A 25,517-nucleotide genomic window follows, 5' to 3' on the forward strand; every position below is an offset into this window, starting at 1 on the left:
TCAACAAAATAAAGGATCACCCAACACATCATCCCTGGAGGACTCCCTTAAATTCGTAAATAAATCCAAATCAAGAGGGGGGAAGTCCAGCAACATAAATGCTGGATCACCATGAAATCAAAAACAATTTCAGCCGAGATCACCGCTCTCAGTTACCCCGTAAGAACCTGACTTCCCTGGCTTCAATACCGTCCCTTCTTCCTTTACTTTGCATCAACACCTGAGCATTTGGTTCTGATAGATTCGATATAATGCATCAACAATCCTATCATATTATGGTGGAACAAATTGGAACCTTATCACTTTTGTTCACTCGATTCCAAAGTTCCAGCGCGGACCAATCTTTCCTAATGCGAATAAGAACATTTGCTGCCATCGAGTTGAGCCATCCATCAAGTTGATAGGTCGCCTAGATAAGCTCAAAGCAAGTGCTTTTGATGCCACATATGGAGATGCACTTGGAGGACAGAGACTAGGATTGTTGTAAGGAAAACAGGAGAGACAGGAGTTTGCAGAGATCGCAATATATAGTAAAATATAATTACAGACAAGGATTTGATGATAAGATAAATTATCTCATTATCCACCGACAGAACTTCGGTCCAATATCCACAGAATATACTTCTGACTGATGTTGTATGCCGCCAAGCCATCTTAAGGATCTACCGAATTGGCTCATTTACAAAGCCAGAGCCATCCATATCCATGAAAGTAAGCATGAAATCAGGAAAATTGACACAAACAGTGTATGAAAAAGATAACCATTATAAAGTAAAACTGCGGTGTCTCCTTAGTGTCAGAAGCATAAATTAAATTCCCAGGCTTCCTGAAAAAAAAAAAATCCATCTTTTATAAGTACTACATGCTTTTTGTCACCATGATGAGCAATTCAAAGGCTGGCTGATACAGCACCATCACCGATGCTCCGCTGGTGGCCCCCTACCAGAACATCTTTAAATCGACGCAGCGGACCCCGCATCTTGCTCACCTTCTGTCAAATGCAATCAAAATGTCAGTCACCAAAATATCAAAAACAGAAAAACATGCATGGCAGCAACATCAAACTTATCTAAAACATCATGAATTGGAAGCAGCAGATTGTCATCCATACCCAAAATTTTTCATAACATGGGAACCTCTAAATTGGTTTGCTATAAAGATAAAACCAACACCATCTTTCATTGTACAGGCCCACTCATGCGACCTGATGGAATTTGGTGCACACCATCCATAGAAATTCAGAAAACAGTTTCAAAGAACCCAGGTGACCACTTTACATCTACATGGTTGTCTAAATTAGACGTTCGTCGTTACTTCAAGGTTCCAAATATTGTGCAGTATCATACAAGGAGCTACTTATTAAGTGCCATTACAACGGATTCCAAATGTAACTTGACAGAAGAAAAAATAAAAAACAACACTGTGATGGTGCACAACCGTAAAACCCCTCAAATATCTCTACCATGATGGAGATTTTGCCTGCAAGGGCCCACCACCCAAGTACATAGCCCGTGATTTCTTGCATGGGTAACAAAGATGCATCATATCTGACAGTAATAATTCTGCAAACAATAAAAGCATGCTACCACAGATGAAATATAGTCCAGGAAAGATTGGCCTATGATCCAATTTTTTGCATGTAATACAATAGTCTTGCTCAAAAATCAAAGTGACATCAGTTCAGAGCTGAGGGTGGGCAATGAATCTGTCATTCATAAATAACATTTAACATGATAGAGGAACTGAATAATCAATGTTTGGATGGGATCACAAGAGCCAGCCTAAATCAATCAAGACATCAACAATATACCAAGGACTTACAATAATTCCAAATAAAGAAGAAAGAGTTCTGAGCACAATATCTTGCTACATTGACTACAATTTAAATGTCACTTTCATCATTGATGCCAATAAAGGCAATGCCCAGTGCACCCCTGGCAAATGGAAATCTGATAAAGATTAGGTGAATGTCAGTGTGGCAACTGGCCATGTAATGTGAAAGAAGATGGTTGGGATTATTACTGTGCCATCTCACGTAAGGATGGACTACTTGACCGGAAAAGACAGTTGAGATCTCATCAAAAGAGAAAAAGGTTAATCAACATGGTTAAAATATCTTATGAGAAGGGGTGGTGGATATTTATAAACACACACATTTTCCCTCTGGGCTTCACAGTGTAAGCAATTTCACTTAAAACACAAATGTCAAATACTAAACATGCTGAAAGGCATTAAACATAAATAGATGGTGCAAGACTGGAAACCCTAGTCTCAATTATAAGCATTCATGTGATGCTTCAATTAACATTTTCGCATGTCAAACACAAATTATCAGACCAATCGTTGACAAGAACAGTACTTTGGAGTTAGGATAAGAACCAAGAAGTTACAAATGAGAGGCTATTGAAAGCCTCACATGCTAAACAAACAAATGCAAACTACTAGGCGGTAATTCAAGGAACTTGCAATAACTAAAAAACAGAATTACAAAAATACAGATTGCATAATAGAAAAGTTGACAAAAAAAAAAAAGTGGCGACTTTCCTACAAAGTCACGAGAAAGAAGAAGGCAGATCCAAATCAAGAGAGTTACAAACCCACAAACAAGGTCTTCAATCTCAATACCAAGTACCATATCTGGTACCTTACCAGTACAATATGATACAGTTGGTAAGGTATGGTACTCATCCAGTACCGAAATATCTCTCTAATCATTTTTCTCAATTTTTCTCTCAGTACATCTCGATACAGTTGGTATGGATTGGTATGCGACCCAGTACACATCAATACGCCTCGATATGGGTCTTGTACCAACTTGACATTGAGTTTGTTATCAATTTTCTCCCGATACAGTACAGTACATCATGTACCGGGCGGTACCAGACCATGCCAACAAATATAGCACATGTATTGTTGTCTAGTAAGATTGAACAATACAAACTTAATGAGCTTTTAGTCCTAAGTTTATTTCTAATTAAGATGCAAAAAAAGTTGAGCAATAAAAAGAGAAAGATATCATAGAACGAATAAAGCATGAGATTACAAGACATAAAAAAGCAGAGTAAATTCATAGGAATCTAATATGAAATCAAAGACCAAAATATATCTTCAGTGTAAATATTATCCAGCGAGATGTGCCATCCAGAAAGTATTGGCAATACGAAGCACTAATATGAGGAAAGAAGAGGAAAAACAATCGTAAAATCAAAGCATGTAGGCAAAAAGTTGGCACTTAATTTGCAATACAATGCATTCTTGCAAGGAATTTTGCACTAGGCCAAAATAAATAGGCCATGTAGTGCTAATTGGTCTACTGTCAGGACCTTATTGATAGCACGATACCCGGGAGTGGGTTCAGAATGCTCCCAATTTGTGCTAACATGGTGGCTCTTGATTGGAAGCATTCTTTAACTTCAAAACCACTTCCAATCATGCACTGTCACATCAGCATGTAAACTGGAGCATGCAAGAAACTGTGCATTGGAATAGTATTTTCCAGGAGCTTATCATCAATCATCAATATACTAAGAGAGTGAAATATTATTATAATATTTACTTCAACAATAACAACTTCCAGCTGTTGTAGAGTATATTCATAACTCATAAGTTCACCTCATCATTGATGCTAAACTCAAATTTTCATTTACAATACTATTCTTATCATATTCTTTGCAAGAATGTGAGCTTACCTCATCATTGATGCTAAACCGCCATTTAATTTGATGAAGCTGCCATTTTTCACGCTGCCACTGCTGCCCAAGAATACAAGTCCCATCAAAGCAGTGGCCACACAGACAGACCAAAATGTGTTAGCCTCCTTCACATGACGATACAAAGATGCAGCATGCCTTCTCCACCAAGCTTCAGGAGCGCCATATTCATCTGATTTATTCTCTTCATTCTTCTTTGCATACTCAGGAGGAGATTCCGGATTTGGGGAGAATGTTCGTAGAACTCCGTGCTCTCGGCATGAGGCACTAACTCACTTTTGCTTGTTTCAGCATGAAATGAACTAACTTCAGGATCCACATACATACCCTGCTCCTCCTGAACCAAATTTGGGTCTTGCAATCCCTTGCCCTCTTCATACTCCATACCATACTGAATTCCATGTGGACATCATCGGATTTTCTCTGCACATTTTCTTCATCCATTTTATTTGGCTCATTATCATCCTCAGCACGGTTCTCTTCTGACCCTCTGCTTCACTATGAATTCACTGAATTCAGGTTCTATTGGTAGATTCTCGTGCTTGTCTGGTGGAAATACAAAGTGATCAGACATAAATAATGCACCAGAAGAACTGCTATCGTTTTTGTTGAACTCCCTGTCTTTATTCTCATCAGCTGGTTCAAAGAATCCTTCTGGACCAGGTGCAGCAGCATACGTAGATGCAGTTAGAGACACAACTTCCCAATCAGCTCCACGGGAGGGTGCACCCTCTCTCTCTTTCTCGTCGTCCGCCATTTCCCAAAATCTAACTAGATGGACATCATAAATTCATTAAGATTCAGCTAAACAAAATACTAATTTTGCTACATATATTAGTAAATATTGAACTGATGAAAAGAGACAGGAAAAGATGGAAACAACACAAGAATGTGCCTTTCTGAATTTACCCAAATGCTAGACCAATTCAGACATTTTTAAAATAAAAATCTTCAGAGATTGTATTTATATCAATCAATATTTTATAAAATGAATAAGAAAATATATGGTCAGCAATTATTTTTTAAAACATAAAGACCCTAACAAAGATAATCATGGATATTTTAGAATCCAACAGGAAAAAAAATACAAGGAGAGATGTCCTGAAGGCACATTCAAACAATACAGGGGAAACTTCAACCATCAAGCACTATCAAACATAGCAACAAAAAGCATATTCACAAACTGATCCTCACCACTGAAACTCTATTCTCATTTCTACGCATCGAAAAACTCCATGGAGAAATCAAAATATAGTACTAACTATTTAAGAATCACATGCTTCTCAATAGCCAAACTTCCCAACAGCCTAAAATAGCGGTCAGTCCCCCTCTCAAATGATATCTTGCTGTCTAGAGTTAGCATCAAATGATATTTTACTATCTGAATGGACAAGGGTGTGCATCAAACAAACAGTTGCATCCATGTCCAAATAAATCAAATTTAGATTAACTAAATCATATATTTAGTAATTCTAAAGAATGCTGTTCATAAATCATACTAAGAAGAGCCAGATAAAACAGCAAATGAAGGTCATTTTTGCTTAATTCGTTTTATGTTTAGTAACTCATTCAGACCATCAAATGATTTCTTCTTCCGCCCTAACCTAATGAAAATTGAAAAGATTTAAACGAAAAAAGGTGATACCTTTCTTCCTCCCTACACGTTCAACCGTTCACAATTATAAAAGGGGTCAAGCAAAGAACCTTAATTTCTTATAGATTAAAATTCCAATAAGGCGACCCACCTCCTATGACATCAACCAACTTGTCCCATCAACGGAAACCCGCATGAATCAACCCAAACAAATCAGAACCTAAGCATCCAACCATATATGATCGACTGACCAGAATCAAGAAAACAAAATAAAAAATAAATACGACCAAATTAACCCTAATAGATCCGCACAGAATCCAGGGATAATTTGGAAGTACAGCAAAGAAATATAATCGAGAAAAATTGGGAAAAAGAACTACTCAGACAAATACAATCATCGAACCAACCAAAAATTCCGAGAAGAGAAGATTATTACCTTCAACGAGAGATCTTCGTGCGTAAATATATGATAGATCAAGAGATTGGAGAATTTTCCAGGCCCCAAGGCAAAGAAATCTTGGGAACCAACAGTGAAGATTAATACCAGAGAGATCCGGAGCGGACCCCGTCCCAACCGGTGCTCTCTGTTGGGAAACCGGCTGTAGGCGGTTGTCAGTGTCTCCGGTTTAGCCGTGTAGGTCATGGTGTAAGAATATTTGTCGTTATCCATTCGCCCTCGTACATGGGAGGGTGGGACGAGATGACGGAGAGATAAAGTTCTGAGGGTAGCGTTGGCACCGCAAGAGAAGTCTGTAGTCCGTCTATACCGGAGATTTTGAATGATAGTTATAATTCATACCTCTTCCTACGTATGACTGTCTTTTACTTAAAGGACGGCATCCGGATAGAAGATTAACCCACCCTTGTATTTCAATTCAAAGACCAAAGGGTCGTTTGAGACAGGTGATCCACTAGAGGCTGAGGATCGTGGAGCACATCGGATCCTATCATTACCTCGTGATCTCAATCAATGGGCACAAACTCTAAAAGGTGGACTGTGCTGAGATTAAGAAGGCAATCCAAGATAGACTAGAGAGATTGTAGGATAGATGTCTTTTCACGATGAGCAGAGTCACACTGTTAGATCGATGCTCAGCTCAGTTCTGATCTACCTAATGTCCCATACCATATTATCAAAGATCGTGCTTATGAGGTATGAGCAGTACTTTAACAGTTTTTTATGAGGGTCTCGTCGAGACAGGGGTGATGTCTATCTTTTGGCTTGGGACATAATTTGTCAGCCCATTAGGGTCTTGGTATCCAGTTTCTTATAGTGAGACGCAAGGTGTTGATTATCAGACACGGCCAGATTTCTATTATAGCCGAATTGCCTTTGGAGTGCGATGATGAGGGTCTGATATAGTTCCTGATTCCCTGATGATGTTATCTAGCTTGCTCGGCACAACTCCTTTGTATGGAAGGAGATTTATTCTCTAGCTCAAACAATCCTGAACCGAGTTAGATGGCTTGTGAGTGATGGGCAGATGATTGATCTACTACAAGATCCGTAGATTGCTGAGTTGTCCTTGAGCAGATGGCCCACCTTCATGAATATGGAGATCATCGAGACGAGGTGTGTTTATGACCTGTTTCAATTAGGGGAATGGATCAAACACTGGTTTAGTGACTTACCTCTTTAGTGCTGAGCTGGCAGAGAGGATGCTTTCTATTATACTGCCAATTCATACCAGCTCGTAGAGCTGTCAAAACGGGCCTTGGCCCGCGGGCCGGCCCATTTAGGCCCTTAAAATAGTAGGACTGGGCCAGTGTTTTAGCAGCCCGTTTAACAAAAGGACTTTTTAGCTCGACCCGTTTATGGCCCGGCCCGTGAAGGGCTGGCCCATCTAGCCCGCGGGCTAGTCAATTTTTTTAAAAAAAATATTTTAAAATAACTTAACCACTTAAAGTAATTAGTAAATAATCAATTATTTCTAAAATATATTTTTTCTCATTTCTATGCCTCATTAGTCATTACTTCCATCATTAATGTCTAATAACTCAAATCACTTTTTTCAAACCTTAGTCCCTGTTCATCTTCCCACTACCCATCTAATCATTATTACTCTCTCCTTTCTTCAAATGGCCTGTGATATACTAAGCATACCAATCACTACAGTGGCTAGCGAATCAGCTTTTAGCATTGGTGCTCATGTTTTAAATAAATATAGATGCTGCCTCCTTGGTGATCATGTACAAGCTCTCATTTGCACCCGTAATTGGTTACATGGCTTTATTCATGATGGTAATATCTTTTTTATAATTTAAGATAAGAATTTGAATTTAGTTGGATGCAAAATAGATTTTTTCTAACTATTTATTGATCTTTGTTATTTGTTACTTGTGGATTGCAGATGAAGATGATGATTCAACTACAAAAGTTGATGCAAATTTGCCAAAACAAGATTGTTAAGTTTTTAATGTTATAATTGACGAAGATGAGGATGATTATTGATTAATGAAATGTTGGCAAAAATCTTAAGAACAGGAACTGAATTTCAATAGTTGGACTCAATGTTATTTGAACAATATTTATTACTTTTTGGTTTGTTTGATTTTGTGGAGTTTAATTAGTCTGTGGTATTTTTTCTTATGGAGAATGGAGATTATGATATTATTACAAAAATTTTAGAGTTTTTTCATGTTTACTTTTGGTGTTTTAAAATTTGATGTAGGGATTGATTTTATTTATTTATTTGATGAAGTATTATGTTTGAGAGTTTTTTAATTTATTATATTTTTTTAATTTTTATAATTTTTATAATTATTTTAATTTTTTTGGTGAGCTATAAGGGCCGGCCCGTTTAGGCTCTTCACTTATAAGAGTTAGGGCTGGACCGCCTATTTGATGGCCCGTGTATCAAAAGGGCTTTTTTGGCCCGGCCCTAATGGGCCCGATTTGTGAAGGACCGGCCCTCTACAGGCCGGGCCGGTCTGTTTTGACGGCTCTACCAGCTCGGATATGAAGGTGAAGGGATTGGCCTGCATCTCGAGAGTGGTGACCAGGGATGTGTACGAGGCTTACAAGGGACTCTTGATCAGGAGATTGAATGGGATATGGATCTGGAGGTTGCATATCCACTCAAGAGTCAGCTTATTCATTTGAAAAGTGGTATGGTGCCATCTTTTAACAAAGATGGTTCTACCAACTAGAGGCATGGAGCTCCTGATGATCTGTCCATCTTGTGATATAAAGGAGGAGATCGATGACCACGTCATTTTCTTATGCCCTCGAGCTTGGCATGTGTGGAGGATGATTGACCTTCTTGCCATGATCATTACCCCCACGAAGCCAACTCAGTCCTTCTTAGAGGCTCTTCGGAGAAGCATGGAGAGTGACTCGTCTAGGGCCATGGGTACTTTAGCGGCTTACATTGTCTACTACATCTGGTTGGCTAGGAACATATGCATATTCGAGGAGGTTTGGCAGTCGATGAGGCTCACCCTTAAAATGGCCTCACTCTAGGCTATGGAGGCCATGTGCTGCATACTGATCGGTTCGATCTTAGCCACTTGGGACATCCGGGACTCTTTGACTTCTCTGAGTCTCTGACAGTGCCCCGATTGGTGTTCATCACTTGGGAGCCCCCACCCTCAGGTTATATCAAGATCAACTTTGATGGCAGCATCAGAGGTGGTAGAAGAGGTACAGAATTTGTGATTTGCAGCCTGAACTCTAGATTTTTTGTGCCCTGCGAATGTCATCTCATCGACAACACAATCTCAATGGCAAAGCTGCAAACAGCTTGATAGGGATTATCTTTGCTGGGCTAGGGCTAAAAGCAGAAAGACTTGTGATTGAGGGAGACTCTACCACAGCAGTAGCCTGGTTGCATGGACGACCATCGTTAGTGGCGATGCACCCTCATTCATGATATCTAGTGCATGGCTGAGAGCTACCTTTCTATTGAATCGCCACATGTACCTTGAGACCAACAGTGCTACTAACTAGATGACCTCTTATGTGCCGTAGCATATCGGAGAGATAGTGTAAACTAATGTCGGATACCTTCTTTTGACCTTCAAGAACATTCTTTTTTATGATTTTTTTGAATGTATTCATATTAAATTTGTATGAACAATCTGCCCTACCAAAAAAAAGAATAGTTATAATTCTATCAATTGAAAGGGAAGAAAATAACTTAATCTAGATACATACATAAATGTATAAATATTTTATAAATAATTGTGATTTATTTAGTGAAATATATGTGAAAGAAAGAAGAGTATCTGATGAAGGATAGTGACGTTATTGTAACTGATAAAAGCTCAACTTTAACAAAGAGATATTTGTGCAAACAGCTAGCGCCCCCCTTCTTATTCGAATACCATAGATTCTATTTTATTTTGTTTATGTTATTATAGATTGCCATTATTAGATTCTGTGGGTGCAAAATATAATAATTAGAGCAAAAATATAATATAGAGTAAATTTTTTTTATCAAAGATGACGATATTAATCAGACCGAGGCATGAAAATTTCATTCTTTTTTAGGATATTAAAGTTTTCTGTGGTTGCAAAGCTTACGTATAGATGCAGCAAACTATTTTGACATATCCTTTTCATGATACAATAATCCAATTAGATCTTCGTATAGGTCAAGATCAACTCTGTACAATATGTTGAGCCCAAAGCTCCATGGAGAAAATATCCTTTCTTAACTAGAGAACTCTTATAAGTCTTATTTTTAGGTGGAACAAGAATGACATGCACGATGTGCTATGTATGTTAAAGGATAAGGATAAAGAGCTTTTGTATAGGTTCATAGAGTATTCCTAAGCTAATATAGTCCTCTATTAGCCAACAGATCCATACTTGATTTGGAGGCAATAGTGATCAAATTGTTCTTCATAGGGCACCAAATTTTTTTATGCGAGTTTGAAATAAAAATTGTATAATTTTCTTTGTGTGAGCTTTGTGCGTATAGTCTCATGATAGCTTCTTGAAGGATAAAGCGATACAATAAAAAATAAATAAAATAAAGCAAGCTTGTGAAATCATTCATGATTATGAATAGAACAATATACAAAACATTTAATATTATATAATATTAATCAATAATAATTTAATATATTTTGCTCTTACTTTCATTGTTTATAACTTTTCATGCCTACCTGCATCGTATATAATTTTAGGATAAGCTTTGATTCAACGGCAAAATTGCTCCAAATCGTCATCCATAAGTCAATGTAGATAAGTCTAGATATATCTAACCTTCCCCACATCGTATTCTATACTAAAAAAATATATACATCCTAGCTTTTATAACATAAGAGATAAATGTAATTACATTGTAATCCTAATCCTTATATTTCATGGATGTGAACTTAATCTCACCATTCTCTTGTCCTCTTCGATCCAAATATAAATTAATTATATTCCTTCTTTTTTCATTGTTATTTTTTTTTTAAATCTTTTTTTTCGAAGAGTGAGACCCACGAAAAATACAAGCTATATGCCACTTGTTCTCTTTGCAACAAATAATTAAATTTTACATTCATTTTAAGAGAGCAACAAAAAAAAACACTTCGCCACATCTTTTCATTGCCTGATTGGAGCACTGGTTCTACAAGGAAGTTGGTGATTGGGTGGCCCGGATTAACACAAGCAATCAATTCCGTACATTACACCAAAAAATTTATTTTTTGGTACAAATATTTATTTGTTTTTTTTGGCATATAGTGCTTTTTTTTTTGTTTCCTGCCCGCATTCCGGAGGACCAATTGTAACAGCAATCAAACCTGATAACATGATATGGGTTCAGATTCAACCTGGTTACACCCTTGATCAGCACGGATTTAATCGGGTCGGATTTAATCCGGACCCCAGCGTCTTCTCTTGCCCGCCTGCCCTAGGAAGAGGAGAAAGATGGGACGGTGAGATAGATTGAAGCAAGAAGGGTGGACTGGCGGCCGCCCGATCGGTGGCATCGAGCAGCCTTCGGTAAGTTCCAATTTTTCCCCTCTTTTTTTCCTCCCCTTCTCTTCTTTCCTCTTCTCTCCACCGTTTCCTCTCTCCATTTCTTCCTTCGCAGCAGCAAAAGCCAGCAATTTTTTTTTCTTCAATTTCCACGATGTTTAAGGATATTTCTGTTGCCGGTGGCATCTTCGCTTCAAATTTTTGCATTCATCGTTGCAATATTTTTGCCAGAGGAAAGAAGAGGGTTATCGTTTACATCATGTAAACGGTCCTGTGTAAAATTCCGTTTACAGAAGCATAGATGGAACATTTAAGTGCAAGTGGTTGTGTAAAAATATATTTTTGGCTTACAAAACTTTGTCCGAATTCTCTTGCTGAAAGCGTTGCTGCTGGTTGTTTGGTTCTTGGGCGTAGAGGTGAGGTAGAAAATGAGAGGGATTACCGCTTCCAGGGAGAGCGAGGGTGAGGAAGGGAGATTGGGATGTTAGTATCTGTTTCTCCTGGGGCGTGGAGATGAGATAGAAAAGGAGAGGGATTACAACTTCGCTTGGTTTCTGGGTAAGGGAGAGCGCGGGTGAGGGAGGATGGGCAGTGGGGTTGTCAGTATCTGTTTCTCTCCTCTTTGCATTAATATACTATATGATATTAGTATGTAGTTTAAACATAAGGTATGAAGGAGTAGTAAGATAGAAAGCCATTCTATGTAGAAAACTAAGGTACATTTGTGACGTGCATAAACAAATATATTACAGAATTCATATGAGGAAGTTGCACATCTGGAGGACTGTGCTGCACATATGTCATGTAAGTTACTCGATTCATGTGCATATCTGGAGGTGTGCGTTTGTTTTATGTCAAATGGACATTCTGTGCAATGTGCTGAGTAGAATTCCGCCAAAGATGAGGTAGTTAGTGCATATTTATCTTACATGAATTCATGAAACTTATTTTCTCAAAAGAAGGGTGTTAGATGGCACAGGGTATCAGTTTTATGTATATATATTAGTGCCTAACTGATAAATCAAGTCATGCCTTCTTTCCTGTTTGCTAGACCCTTTCTGATTTTCAAATCACTTTTGAGGGCTGTTTTTTATTGCATGAACTAGAACTGCCTAATCAGTGAAAAAAACTTTCTGCTTGTAATCTATCTTTCTATATTTTATGGTATGCTTTTCTCTTGCCTTATGCTGCACTAGCTAGGAATTTTGGCTCTAGTTTGGTGGGTTGGCATCAGGCTTGATAGCCCAGGGTAGAACAATCTAAAAGTTTGATGGATTGCTCTATAATATGTTCAAGTAAATCCAAATGTTTGGGATAAGGATTACCAGTATAGTGTAAGACATCTCTCTCTCTCTCTCTCTCTCTCTCTCTCAGTTGGCTCACTCACATTACCTCTCCATCGATGCACACACCCATACTAGTGATATGGAGAATTTGAGTTTTTCTTATCAACATTTGAAAGAACTGCATTGTTTTTGTGCATGTAGGGGTTGTTTGAATTAAAATAGCAACAAAACTTATCTTTGTTTTGTTTTACTATTTTGCGTGCATGGTAAAAAATAACTCCCACTTTTTGTGCGTAAAAAAACAAAAAACTTAGGTGTTATGAGATATCTAGGGGTTGTCACTTATCTCAGAATTAGATTTCCATTTATCAAATATAGATCTCTTTTGAACCTTTTCCAGGCATGTGATTCCTTCCAAAATCTTTCCCATGGCTGGTAAGGATGCTCATGTTCTTTCTTATCTCTCTTCTCTTCTTCGTCTACTCCTCCACTAGCAGAGCAACAGGTAAGAGCCCATATTTTTTGTATTCCTCCACTCATTGCCTTCTCCCTTTCTTTCAACCTCACTATGTCTAGGAACCATGGACAAAAAATCTGTAAAGGGATCTAGATTTGTCATCTCCTACTTTTGGATGCTGAGAAGAATGGTTAGTGAGGCATATGCAGCGATGGATGCAGTTTGAAGCATTTTGGGCATATTACATTATGGTACAAGATACAGATTAATGGAGTATCAACTCAGTTGGATCTAGGATGTTATTGCAAATATCTTTTTGTTCAAAGAAGTCATTCTCTTTTGTGATTGCAGAAATTTATTACCCCCTTCTATTCAAATAAAAAATGGATTCTGTTATTTTTTTTCCATACCTCCATGTAAATAGCCCAATGTGGGTTCAAAATCAATAACATCTTCACCATTGAGAGTAAAAATCAGCTGAAGAATGCTATGCATTGATGACAAATGCTATTCTTTTGAGGTGTAGTGCTGAGAATATGTCGGGAACATACTTAGAAAAGTCTGTAATCATGTACTGAAATTAACATTGTACCCTCTTTTTAAATTTGCTTCCTCTTTCTTTCTTGGTTTTGTTATGCCTTGACAATGACATATTAAATATGTTTTCACACCACAAATGTTTTGATAAAATTTAGGCAAGCAGTGACCAAAGAAGAAGAACTTAATGCATTCAATGATAAACCTATGCTATAAATCTATGTCAATTGTTCCAATTCTAGCATGAGCAAGGTTTTCTAAATCGGTACCGAACGTTGTTTTGGTCATCGGCCGATACGGTTATCGACACATGGCACAGCAGGCATGCCGGTTAACCGGTACCATACCGATACATGGTACGGTTGACCGGCATGCCATTTTTTTTTGTTTTTTAAGGAGTATTTAATGATTTTTTTTGTTTTTTGAGAAATTTTGATTAATAAAACTACTCTTTGATCCCATATTGTATTTTTAGGAAAAATGAGTATCCAAAAAAAATACCACCTTTTTACGAAGTAACAAATAATTTAAAGGAGAGGCCAAATGTTTAGATTGACAATTCTGACAAGTTGGCAACCCTTTTTCTCTTTCAATTTCATTAAGTATGTCTATGATCTTGCAATTTTTTAATCACTTTTTAACTAGCGATATTTGAATTATAACTAGCGATATCCGAATTATAACTAGCGATATCCGAACTACAAAGTCTGAGGTACTTCCATAATTCTGGTGCTTGTATTCAAACTAATATTTGTATCACTGAAAAAATACTTAAATCAATACATAAATCAGATATTATTGGATTCTAAAATGCTTAAATCAATTAAAAAATTTTAAAATATTAAATACGTATCGATCATCAGAATCTGATCGGCCGTCGATGTGCATAAATATCAGGATCATTTATATATTCAGGGAGACATCAGACCACCCTTCTAGCCACATAGCATGATAATCTATTGCACTCATTTCAGGAGGTAGGCGTGCTGGATCATAACTCAACCTCGAAATGTCACTGAGGTCCTGACTCTGAGCGGTATCCTCGGACTGATAGTATGGCTGTGAAGGGGTCTATCCAAATATACCATCAGCAAAATTCGATCCATGTAGGATCCCACCATTTATGCTACATATACATTTCTTAGTCCGTGGAGAGCGATAAAATATTTTTTTCGAAATTTAGGCCTAGAACACTATGTGCAAGATGTGTCAAAATGTTGATTAATCGACATCAAATTTATATTGAAAGTAATTTGTAAAATCCTTATTCATAATCTGATTTTATAGTTTTTTTTCGAATTTTATTTTTTTAAATTATTTTTTTTTCAAAAATATATTTTTAATTTTAAAAATTATATACTTAACAAAAATTAATGATTTTAGTGTCATTGTGTAGATCTTCCATAGATCTACAACATATATTAAAATCAAATAAAAAAAAAATTTTGACATAGTTTTTCCTTATTTTTTTCATTTTTCACGAATTTAAAAAAAAAAGAGGAGGAAAGGTGAAGAACGGGAGCTAGGATCGAATACGTACCTCTAATTAAGCTTGATCGTGTATTTTTCGACCGTTCTTAAAATGAAAAATGGACGAAAGATGCCTCTACTGCATCAAAATAACAGAGAGAAAGCCTTTCCGCTTCCTCTCAGGCCTTTCTCCCTCTTAAAACAGCCGAACCTGTTGGTTCGGTCCGAAACAAGGCCGAACCGCCCAGTTCGATCCCCATACCGCCCGGTTTGGGTTCGAACCGGGCGGTTCACTATTTTTTTTTTGTGCTGGTTTTCACGGCCGAATCGGGTCGTTTGACCATCGGTTCGGTTCGAAACGTCCCGAACTGGGGGTTCGGGACGATTCCGAAAACCATAAGCATGAGGAAATTTCTTAAATATTTAAGCAGAAAATGTTATAATTTATATATGTATTAGAGAAAATATTATTATTTGTATATGTATTGGAGGAAATTTATCCGTACATCTTTTGGAAAGTCTGGTCCTAAACAAAGCATAATGGAAGATAAGGATTCATGTAGCCAACCCAACTAGTTTGGAGTTGAGGCTTAGTTGAGTTGTTTTGCAGACAGAGTAGATTTTTTTTTTTTTTGTGCGTAGCATTGGAATGCATGCACGCGCACGCGTCAGGGGCGGTTGATAATAAACTTAGGGGTGTACCATTGAAATGTGCAATTCATCTAATCTTTGTGTTCTCAAGGAGGCAAATGGTTCTCCTATCATGGTGCAAAAACCCATTGAAACTCCAGAAGGAAGGCTAGAAGAATACTAATGGTGTTTCTAGAAGGCTCAATCCTAAAGGATCCATCTTAGTCTGTATATATCGATTTTAGATATTGTTACCTAGCATTGAGCAGAACCATATTGAATTGTCGGACTCGAGGTGTACTGAACTAGTGGACTGGGATGGTTCTGCCCATCAAATAGAGAAATTGGTGAAGGAAGAGGAGAGGGAGAAGGAAAGAGAGGACAAGAGGAGGGGGAGAGGAAGAGGGAGAAAGAGAGAGGGAGGGTGGTCGACGGCCAGCAGAGGCTAGTAGAGGGCTGTGCAGGAGTGAAGGAGCGGCTCTGCCCTCCAATTCTCTTGTTTCGTTTGAAATAGGAGTCTTAAAGGGGGTACCTTTCTTATTTCGAATAATTTAGGTAAAGCCAATAAAAAGGTAGCCATCTTCATTTAAACTCTTCATAATATAAAGGAAGCCCCCTCTAGGACCCTCCGCCCCTCCGTGCCCCTTCCTAGCCATTCGCTACCCTCCGTCCTTTCCTCCCTCTCCCTCTCCCTCTCCCTCCCTCCCATCTCTCTCTCTCTTCCTCTCTCCCGTTCTCCCTCTCCCCCGTCCACTCTACTGTGTTGAGCTGTGCTCTGCCTGCTTTCTCCCTCCCTCCCTTGCTCTCCCCTATCTCTCTCTCATTTCCACTCTCCCGGTCTATCTCTCCCTGCCCTCTCTCTTGTGCCGGTATTAGTAGAACGGCATGGGGGCATATCAAACCGTGCAGCTGGACAATCGGTATGGGCTTTGGTACAGGCACTACAATCCTTGTTGTTATCTCACCACATTTATCTCTAAACAAAATGCGGCCTTGATGTGTTATTGGTTTATTGATTCGCTTCTACTTCAATAGGTAAAGGTCGAAAGCACCAACATCTCTAGCAATACCTATCTTGAAATCACTAACTTGTGTTCTCATGGAAAATCCATCTCTATTTGAGGATGGAGATCTTGATATAGCTGCTCATGTGAAGTATCTGATCGGACAAGTGGTTAGCATCATTTTGATTCAAGGCCTCAAACTTTAGGTTGGGCCAGCTAGGGTCATGGTTGAGGTCCTTCCTGCATGATGTCCTTGGGCATTTGTTCTTATAGGCTCTTGAAGGAAGTGGTGGAAGATGCTGATAAAGGCCTAGTGCATGAGCTCCTCTTGGATGGACGTGGAAATCTTAATGGAGTTTGATTAAACCTACAGATTGGCATCCTCTTGGATGGACCTGGAAATCCTAATGGAGTTTGATTAAATAAGCCTGCAGATTGGGAAAGTGTTTGGAGATTAGCCCCCTATGGTTGGACCCGAAGATCTTTGATAAGTTAAAGATGCTGGGACAAATTTAAGCTCATTATGAAACAGATAATGGGGTTGGATATGGGAATGCTCTGAAAGACGTGCAGGGGGGTGGGGTTGGGTATGGAGCAGATTAGAAATTGGGACCAAGGATCCTCTCTAAGATTGGTGTGTGCTCAATGGAGGAATCAGAGCTTCTAATGGAAATGCCCACTTTTGGTGGTGGTAATTGGTTATGAGATTTTATCAATCAGAAGAATAGTTAAGAAAAAATACTTTTCTTTGGGGGGACACATACAAAAATAGGGAGGGGTATCCCTTTTTTTGATCTCAGCATATTTAGATTAATGAATCAAGATCAGTGTTGACCTCAATTGGTATTGCCATGCAGTAATCATATGGATAATGTGTCTGTGTATGTTAATTTATTAATGGATGGTTTGGTGTTTTTGCCCTTGGACTCTAGGGAAAAGGACTGAGTAAGGGCATGGCTTTTTGGGTTTTCATGCCTGTATAATGTCAGGACTTGCCACCCTTGGGCTGTTTTGCAGTCGATGCTTCTTTGGAAACTTGGTTAGTATATAAAGTCACATTCTGATTATTTCTTTGTAATCATTGTTGGATCTTTATAGCCTAAGAAGTGTTGTGGAACAAGTGTTGCGACCTTAGGAAGATATTCGTAGGGCCGCAATCAATTCTTGGCATATTAGAAATTACAAGAATGACAGTATTTGTTGACAGCAAATAGTCTTTGTCCTGCTTGCCTTTTTAGGTGCTGATTAGAATCATGCTTTAAGTTCAGGGTCATTAAGAACATGGTGTCATGGTTTTACAATTAAGAATGCTTTATAGTTTGTTCTAATGTGTGAAAATCCTCCATCGCAATTCTTTGCATGAGCAGTTGCAGAGAATTCCAGTTTATTGTATATATTCCTTGTGCTTTTCTGGATGAACAGCACCCCCCCACCCCACCCCTCTTTTCTTTCCCTGAAACGCTTCATGATAAGATTTCTAAATTAAACTAGAATCCATAATGTTACCTCATTGTGCGTATAATTGTTTGCCCAATTTTTAGTCGATTGTTATCTTTCTTTTCTGTACGGTAACCTGTTTATCAGTTGTACCTTGGTTCTTCAAAATTTTAAGTATACAAACTGAAAGCTCTTATTTTGTGGGAGTAATGACTTTTTAAATTTTCCCTAATTTTGACTGTGTTTCTTCTCTCTCTTAACCTCTTTCTTTCAGCTCATTTATTTATATAATTTTTTGCATCCTGGGCAAGTGCATGCAGGTTTCCACTGATAAAAACTGTGCTTTACTGATCTGTCCAGTGAGTTCAAAAGTCCCTCAACCCTCACCATTGTAAAGTTTGACTTGTGTTAATGCCATATTTTCTCATCACGTATATTTCTAAACAGACATTTGGATATGAGAACAGGGAATTCTTTGTGGCTTCTCACAAAGAAGGCTCTAACAGGTGCACTAATTGGCGTTACCATTTCAGACAGATATGTGACACTCTCTCCTGTGAGGGGCAGTTCAATGCATCCTACATTTACAGGAAGCTCTACTAGCTTTCCTGGATCTTTGAAAGGTAACTTATTTTCAATCTAATAATCAAAATTAGTTTGGATAGCAATATATTAGCTGGTGTCCCCTGTTGAAAAATAGTGAGAATATGATGTCTGTTCTATATCTGCTGACTAGTAGCTTGATTACAGGCGATGTTGTGTTAGTTGAAAGATTCTGCCTGCAAAAGTATAAATTCTCACATGGTGATGTGATAATTTTCCGGTGAGTTGCAAATATGGCTCTATAATGCAATATTGATCTTAGTTTATTAGCATTTTACCTAGAAAAACCTGCCCAATCTTTAAAATACAAGATGGAGGCATATTTTGTTTATAAGATGTTGTTTGTTACAATGGACTTACCACCTGTTTTCAACTGATTACTGACTCATGTTGGATGATATGCAGGAGTCCAACTAACCAGAAGCAAATGTTTGTTAAGAGATTAATTGCTTTACCTGGTGACTGGATCCAGGTTCCAGAGTCATCTGAGATACTGCAGATCCAAGAAGGGCATTGCTGGGTTGAAGGTGACAATCCAGCTTCTAGTTTGGATTCAAGATCTTTTGGCCCTGTAAGTTCTCATAACTGCATATCATTTGGCCCTGTTTAACTTAAATAGTGCATATGCCTGCTTGGGAGTGGTTTCTGATGCTCTGACGAAAGGGTCCACATGTGCAAATTAAATAACAAGAAGATTATGCGGATTGCAATTTTGAAAAATTGTCAAAGATGATAGCTGTTGCAGGGGGTTTTTATGCTTAGACCTGACCTCTAAAATCATTGCTGGTCCCCATGTCCCTCTATGACCTGAATTACTTTAGTGAGTACTCCCACTCTTGTTTGCATGGAAAAACTAATTCCAAGCTTCAAGATACTAGCCTATATTGTCATGCCTCAAATTTGTGACATAACACCGCTATGCTACTAAGAGATGCTGTGCTCGATAATACGAAGCCTATCAATCATAATCAACTAAAATATATCACAAATCAAATATAATAAATGATTCAATTCTATTATTTATTAAGCAAATAAATTAATATTGCTTCAAAGCATCTAAATCCAAAATCAAATGCCAAACTCATCTCTCAAAATTCATAAATAGTTAATTACAAATCCATAATCATCTAATAAATTAAGTTTCAGCTGCAAAATTTTTAAGTTTGCTATGCAGACCTTTAAGCCTGGATTTTCTGTCATTCTTAATCTTATTCCTCTATAAAGAAAAAAAAATAAAGAGATATGAGTTATACCAACTTAATAAGTAAAATCTACGCTTCCTTATCGGATCAAGCATAAATTTTTTCGTGATAATGCAACATTAAAAAAAATAACAAATAATATAAAATAAAGCTTTTCATAGAATATATATTAAAACAAGTCATAAATCAGTCATGTATGCATAAATCATGAATATTTTGTAAATATGATTCATAAGTCATTCTTGTCATGTGTTCATATCATGTTTTAAAATTTTACATATAGATATTTATGCTATGGTCACTTTATACTCTTGATAAGGACATATTTCTTAATCGATATAGTTTTTGTTTCGTATGCCAACTTTATATCCATTGATAGGGTCATGTTTTTTATGGATGCTAGTTTCGAATGTTTATCTTTTCGATTTTAGAAATTCATTCAAAGCTATCTGAAAACTTTTGAAATCTTTATATTTTTTTCTTAAAACATATATATACGTAGATAGAAAAAAAATAAAATTTATGATTTATAAATATGTTGTTTTCATAAAATATATTCATGAAATCACTAGTTAGAATAAAACATGCTTTTTATATCACATATGCGGATCTTTATTTTATGAAAAATATGATTTTATCAGCAATAGATTATTTGTATGGAAAATATGGTAATTTAAAAATGAATAAGGAGCGTAAGATCTACTCACCTCATTCGTGCTAGATCTTTAGACTTTGTTAGAAGAATTAGGTGTTCCTATTTAGAATATCAAAAATATGATCAACTTCTATTCGATGAATCCAATAGGATTAAATCATAAGAAAAGAGGACCATTAAGTTGGTGGTTGGTCCGATAAGCTGCCCGAGCATCGAGGTAGTTTAAGGCTTCTTAATCGAGGGTCAAATCGAGTCCTTAGGAGAGGAAGGAATGATTCGATATGGGGTCAATAGGTCTTTTTAGAGAGAGAAAGTGAGTGAAGAGAGAGAAGATGAGAGAGTGGAGCGAGAATGAGTCTTCTTTTTATTTCTTTTTTCTTTTTTTCAAGAGAGAACCCAAGAGAGAAAAAGGAGAGAGATACTAGAAAGGAGAGACAAGAGAGAGAGAATCCTTCTCTCTTTTTCGTTTTTCTTCTCTTCTTTTCTTTTCTTCTTCCCTTTTTGGCCAAATAAGGGAGCAAAGGGGGTGGTGGCTAGTTGGAGGAGGATCGGCAATAAGTGGCAGCAATAGGCGACCGACAGCAGGCTGTGGTGGATGGTCGACAGCAGTGGCTGGTCAGGGAAATCATGAGAAAGAGCTCAACAAATAGGGCACCTAGCCCTTTTCTTGATCTTTCTAGCCAACCGACGGCCATGGAACCATCGTGGAGGGTCATTGGGGGGTTGGACAGCTCGACCATTGATTCGACGTCAAGGGACGTTAGTGGTGGTGATCGAAAAAAAAAGAAAAAAATATTCAGCCAAAATAGGAGATTTCTTTTTTATGGTTTTCCAACGATCCTAATGGCCGGCGGCCGTGCCCAAGTCCAAGAGAAGATGGGAAAGAGAGAGAGAGAGAGAAGGTGGGTTCAGATCCTTATCTTGGCTCTGGTGGGCTCCCAACTTCGATTTCAGGCGGAGGTGAGAGCGGGAGACCGTGGCTTCAATAAGAGAAAAGGGAGAGGAGGCTCGATATTCATCGGTGGAGGACCGTAGGGAGATGTGGAGGCTATACGTGGAGAGCCTTAGGATCCTCTTTGCCCTAGGATTCTGACTCTTCCCGAAATCAATAGGAGAAGAAAACTCTCATCTTCCAACGTTTTTGTTCTTTTTTTTTTAGGGAGGGTGGGGGAGTGGGGTGGGGTTTTGGGCTGACTTAGTGATGGGCTGGTCCAATGGTCCAGGCCATCACATTCTATTCTTCTTATAAGAGTTTCGTGCTTGAAGCTTACCATACCTTCATTTTCTAAATAAATGAAGATACTTAGTCTTTTTCAAATACTCCATACTTCCGCTGCACAACTTTGATTTAAGCCAATTCTTCTATACTCATCTCATGTCTAGCCCTACAAATCATAAACCTAACTTTAAGTATTACTCATAATCAAATCTATTGCTCTAATACCATAAAAATGTCCCATCCCAAATCTGGAACATAACATGATCATGCTATCAAGGGGTACTGCCCTTAATAACACGAAATCTATCAATCATAATTAACTAAAATCCATCGCAAATAAAATATAATAAAAGATTCAATTTTATAATTCATCAAGCGAATTAACCAAGATTGCTTCAGAGCATCTAAATCTAAAATCAAATGCCAAACTTATGTCTCAAAATTCATAAATAGTCAATTATAAGTCCATGATCATCCAATAAATTAAGTTTCAATTACAAAATTTTCAAGCTTATTATGCAAATCTCCAAGCCTGGATCCTCCATTGTTCCTAATCTTATTCCTTTATAAAGAAAAGAAAAAATAAAGAGGTATGAGTTATACCAGCTCAATAAGTAAAATTTACGCTTCCTTATAGGATCAAGCATAAGTTTTTCTGTGATAATGCAGCATTAAGAAAATAACAAATAATAAAATATTTCATAGGACATATAATAAAACAAGTCATAGACCAGTCATGCATGCATTAATCATGAACATTTTATAAATATGATTCATAAGTCATTCTTGTCACGTGTTCATATCATGTTTCAAAATTTTACTCACAGATATTCGTGCTATGGCCACTTTATATCCGTGATAGGGTCATATTTCTTAATTAACAGAAATTCTTGTTTCGTATGTCAATTTTGTACCATTGACGGCTGTGTTTCTTATGGATATTAGCTCTGGATGTCGATCTTTTCGATTTTAAGGATTCGTTCATAGCTATTTGAGAGTTTTTGAAATCTTTATATCTTTTTTTTTTAAAACATATACACATGTAGATGAAAAAATAATAAAATTTATGTTTCATAAATATGCTATTTTTATGAAACATATTCATCGAACCATTGATGATAATAAAACATACATTTTCATTTCACATATATCGATTCTTTATTTTATAAAAAATATGATTTCATCAGAAACATATCATTTGCATAGAAAATATGATAATTTAAAAATAAATAAAGAGCTTAAAATTCACTCGTCTTGTTCATCTTAGATCTTTAGACTTCGTTAGAAGAATCTGATGATCCTATTTAAAATATCAAAAAAATGATCAACTTCTATTTGATGAATCCAATAGGATTAAATCATAAAAAAAGAGGATCATTGACCGGATGGTCGGTCCGATAAACTATTCGGACATCGAGGTAGTTGAAGGCCTCCTAGCTAAGGGTCAACTCGGGTTCATAAAAGAGGAAGACATGACTCAATATGGGTCTATAGGTCTTTTTAGAGAGAAAGTGGATGAAGAGAGAGAAAATGGAGAGAGAATGAGTTTTCTTTTTATTTTTTTATTTTTCAAGAGAAAGGAGGAGAGAGAGAGAGACACGAGAGAGGGAGAACCCTTCTCTCTTTTTCTTTTTTTTTCTTCTTGGCCAAACAAGGGAGCAAAGGTGGTGATAGCTAGTTGTCGGAGGATCGATAATAGGTGACGGCAACAGGCAGCCAACAGCAGGCAGCGATGGATGGCCAGTGGCAATGGCTGGTCTGGGAAATCATGGGAAAAGACTTGAAAAATAGGGCACCTGACGCTTTTCTTGATCTTTCCAGTCGTTGCCCAGTCATCGACGGCCATGACATCGTTGTGGAGGGTCATAAGGTGGCTGGATAACTCGACCATCGGTCCGACATCAAGGGATGATGGTGGTGGTAGCTGGAAAAAAAGAGGAAAAAGATTCGGCCAAAATAAGAGATTTCTTTTTTATGATTTTTCGGTGATGCTAATGGCCGGCGGCCATGCCCAAGTCCAAGAGAAGATGGGAAAGAGAGAGAGAGAGAGGTGGGTTTGGGTCCTTACCTTGGCTCCGGTGGGCTCCCAACTTCGATTTCTAGTGGGTTCCCAACTTCGATTTTCGGTGGGTGTAAGAATAGGAGGCCACGGCTTCAATGGGAGAAAAGGGAGAGGAGGCTCGAAATTTGCCGGTGGAGGGCCGTAGGGGGATGTGGGGCCTATATATAGAGAGCCCTAGAGTCCTCTTTGCTCTAGGACTCCAGCTCTTACCGGAGTGAGAGTCTTCTTCTAGTGTTTTTGTTCTGTTTCTCTTTTTTTTTTTTTTCCTTTGGGCTGACTTAGTGATGGGCTGGTCCAATGGACCGGGCCATCACATATACATCATGGCTGGTTGAGATCTAAAGAAAGAATAGTTATATCAATGCTGATATAATTTTGGACTGGTCCACTGGTTTGACTTGAAAACTTCTGCAACTTGTATTAGACATGATTTAGCAAAATTTAAGAAGCCATACCTTCCACTATATGAGTGAACTCACGTTTATTTTTTCACCAAGTTTTGTTGTTTATACACATACATCCTTGCAAGTCTGTGCCAATGTTTTGGTGTCATCCATGTCTGCTGGTGTATGCACATGTGATTTGCCCTTCTGTTGTGTTCTTGTGCAGGATAGCCTGTGCATGCTTAGCGAACCAAACCTCATACATTCTGTTTATTGCCAGCCTGTGCTCATGTGAGGCATGCATTATCCATACAATGCCATCCTGCTAATGACATCTTGTTTTGTGCTTGAAGTGCCATGCAGATATCCTATCCATTGTACATACATAGCCTTAAAAAATCAAGTGGTTGAAGTTGTGTTTTACGTCCTTGAATATGTAGTTTATAGAACAAAGTACTGGACAATCTCTGCAATATAGTACAAGTCCACACGAAATAAGATTACCTTTGTTAGGGTGTGTTTCTACTTGCTGCTATGAGACAAATTTGTTAAAGATACATTACATCTTTATTTCTTTGCAAAAGATGATGGATTTGAAGTACTGACAGCATTGGTGGCTTTGTTAATACCATCTTGTGACAATGACAGGACAAATAAATGCCAAACATCATTGTAAGAGTATCATCCTATCAAACTTTGGTAACTTTGAAATTAGCATGAGAAATGAAGCAGGGACAGCCCTGCAATATGCAAACATCAAAAGGACATGTAGTGCACCAAATTAGAAAAGCTGAAACACATTACTACCCTCTGACATGTTTCACGTAATCTGTATCATATATCAGATAAAGCAATGATTTTTTTTTTTTTTTGCCATTAAAAGAGTTGCAATGAGCATGCATACTGATCCTGAATAAATAACAAGTATTTAAGATTTGACTAATGTTTACTTCCGTTTGCAGATTCCTTTGGGTCTAGTTCAGGGGAGGGTGACCCATGTTATCTGGCCACCCCAAAGAATAGGTCAAGTAGAGAGAAAAATGCCAACAGGAAGAATTTCACCATACTGATCTGTTCCTTTTAAAGATTTGCCTTCCATTTCAAGCTATCATTTTGGTCTGCTCCATTTGCAAACCTAATGGTTCCCAATATGCATTATAGGCAATACCTGAAAATATGACATTACAAGAACTTTGTAACATTCATTCTTCTTACAGCATTATTATGTTTGTATATTTTTGGAATTTTGACCCGTGACCTAATGATCTAACTTTTCTCTTTAAAGTCATTGAAGCATGATTGCTTCTGCAATTACATGAACCTGTCAAGCTGTTTGCTGTGTTGGTTTTGA

The 25,517-nt window shown here is 37.6% G+C and overlaps 2 protein-coding genes across 14 annotated transcripts; one reads left to right on the top strand and one right to left on the bottom strand.

Annotated features, from left to right (window-relative positions):
* Positions 1–747: 747 nt before the first annotated feature.
* On the bottom strand, positions 748–5,924 carry LOC105043029 (ATG8-interacting protein 2). The gene is given in 8 exon segments (XM_010920420.4): positions 748–991; positions 3,690–3,766; positions 3,769–3,936; positions 3,939–4,118; positions 4,121–4,189; positions 4,192–4,215; positions 4,218–4,481; positions 5,741–5,924. Coding segments are annotated over 7 exon segments (870 nt in total). The 5' UTR covers positions 4,468–4,481; positions 5,741–5,924; the 3' UTR covers positions 748–889.
* A 5,167-nt stretch (positions 5,925–11,091) lies between these two features.
* Positions 11,092–25,480, top strand: LOC105043031 (uncharacterized). Of its 13 annotated transcripts, none has more exons than XM_010920427.3 (6): positions 11,092–11,245; positions 18,363–18,401; positions 18,490–18,665; positions 18,793–18,865; positions 19,051–19,216; positions 24,393–25,199. In XM_010920427.3, exons 3-6 carry the CDS (start codon positions 18,500–18,502, stop codon positions 24,459–24,461), a joined length of 474 nt encoding a protein of 157 aa, XP_010918729.1. In that variant the 5' UTR covers positions 11,092–11,245; positions 18,363–18,401; positions 18,490–18,499; the 3' UTR covers positions 24,462–25,199. The 13 variants fall into 13 exon arrangements, with proteins under 13 accessions (XP_010918729.1, XP_010918731.1, XP_010918735.1 ...); XM_010920433.3 differs by having other exon boundaries at positions 11,096–11,245; positions 18,363–18,433; positions 18,576–18,665; positions 25,129–25,480; XM_010920423.3 differs by having other exon boundaries at positions 11,097–11,245; positions 25,129–25,480.
* The last annotated feature ends 37 nt before the right edge of the window (positions 25,481–25,517 follow it).

This window comes from Elaeis guineensis, chromosome 4, assembly GCF_000442705.2.
Source record: "Elaeis guineensis isolate ETL-2024a chromosome 4, EG11, whole genome shotgun sequence".
Taxonomy (NCBI): domain Eukaryota; kingdom Viridiplantae; phylum Streptophyta; class Magnoliopsida; order Arecales; family Arecaceae; genus Elaeis; species Elaeis guineensis.

Excerpts from the sequence above, each read along its gene's own strand:
- LOC105043031 (XM_010920423.3), top strand. The coding sequence starts at position 18,500 with ATGAGAACAGGGAATTCTTTGTGGCTTCTCACAAAGAAGGCTCTAACA. Across the intron at positions 18,866-19,050 it reads GGTGATGTGATAATTTTCCG|GAGTCCAACTAACCAGAAGC; the intron begins GTGAGTTGCAAA and ends GATGATATGCAG. Across the intron at positions 19,217-25,128 it reads ATTCAAGATCTTTTGGCCCT|ATTCCTTTGGGTCTAGTTCA; the intron begins GTAAGTTCTCAT and ends TTCCGTTTGCAG.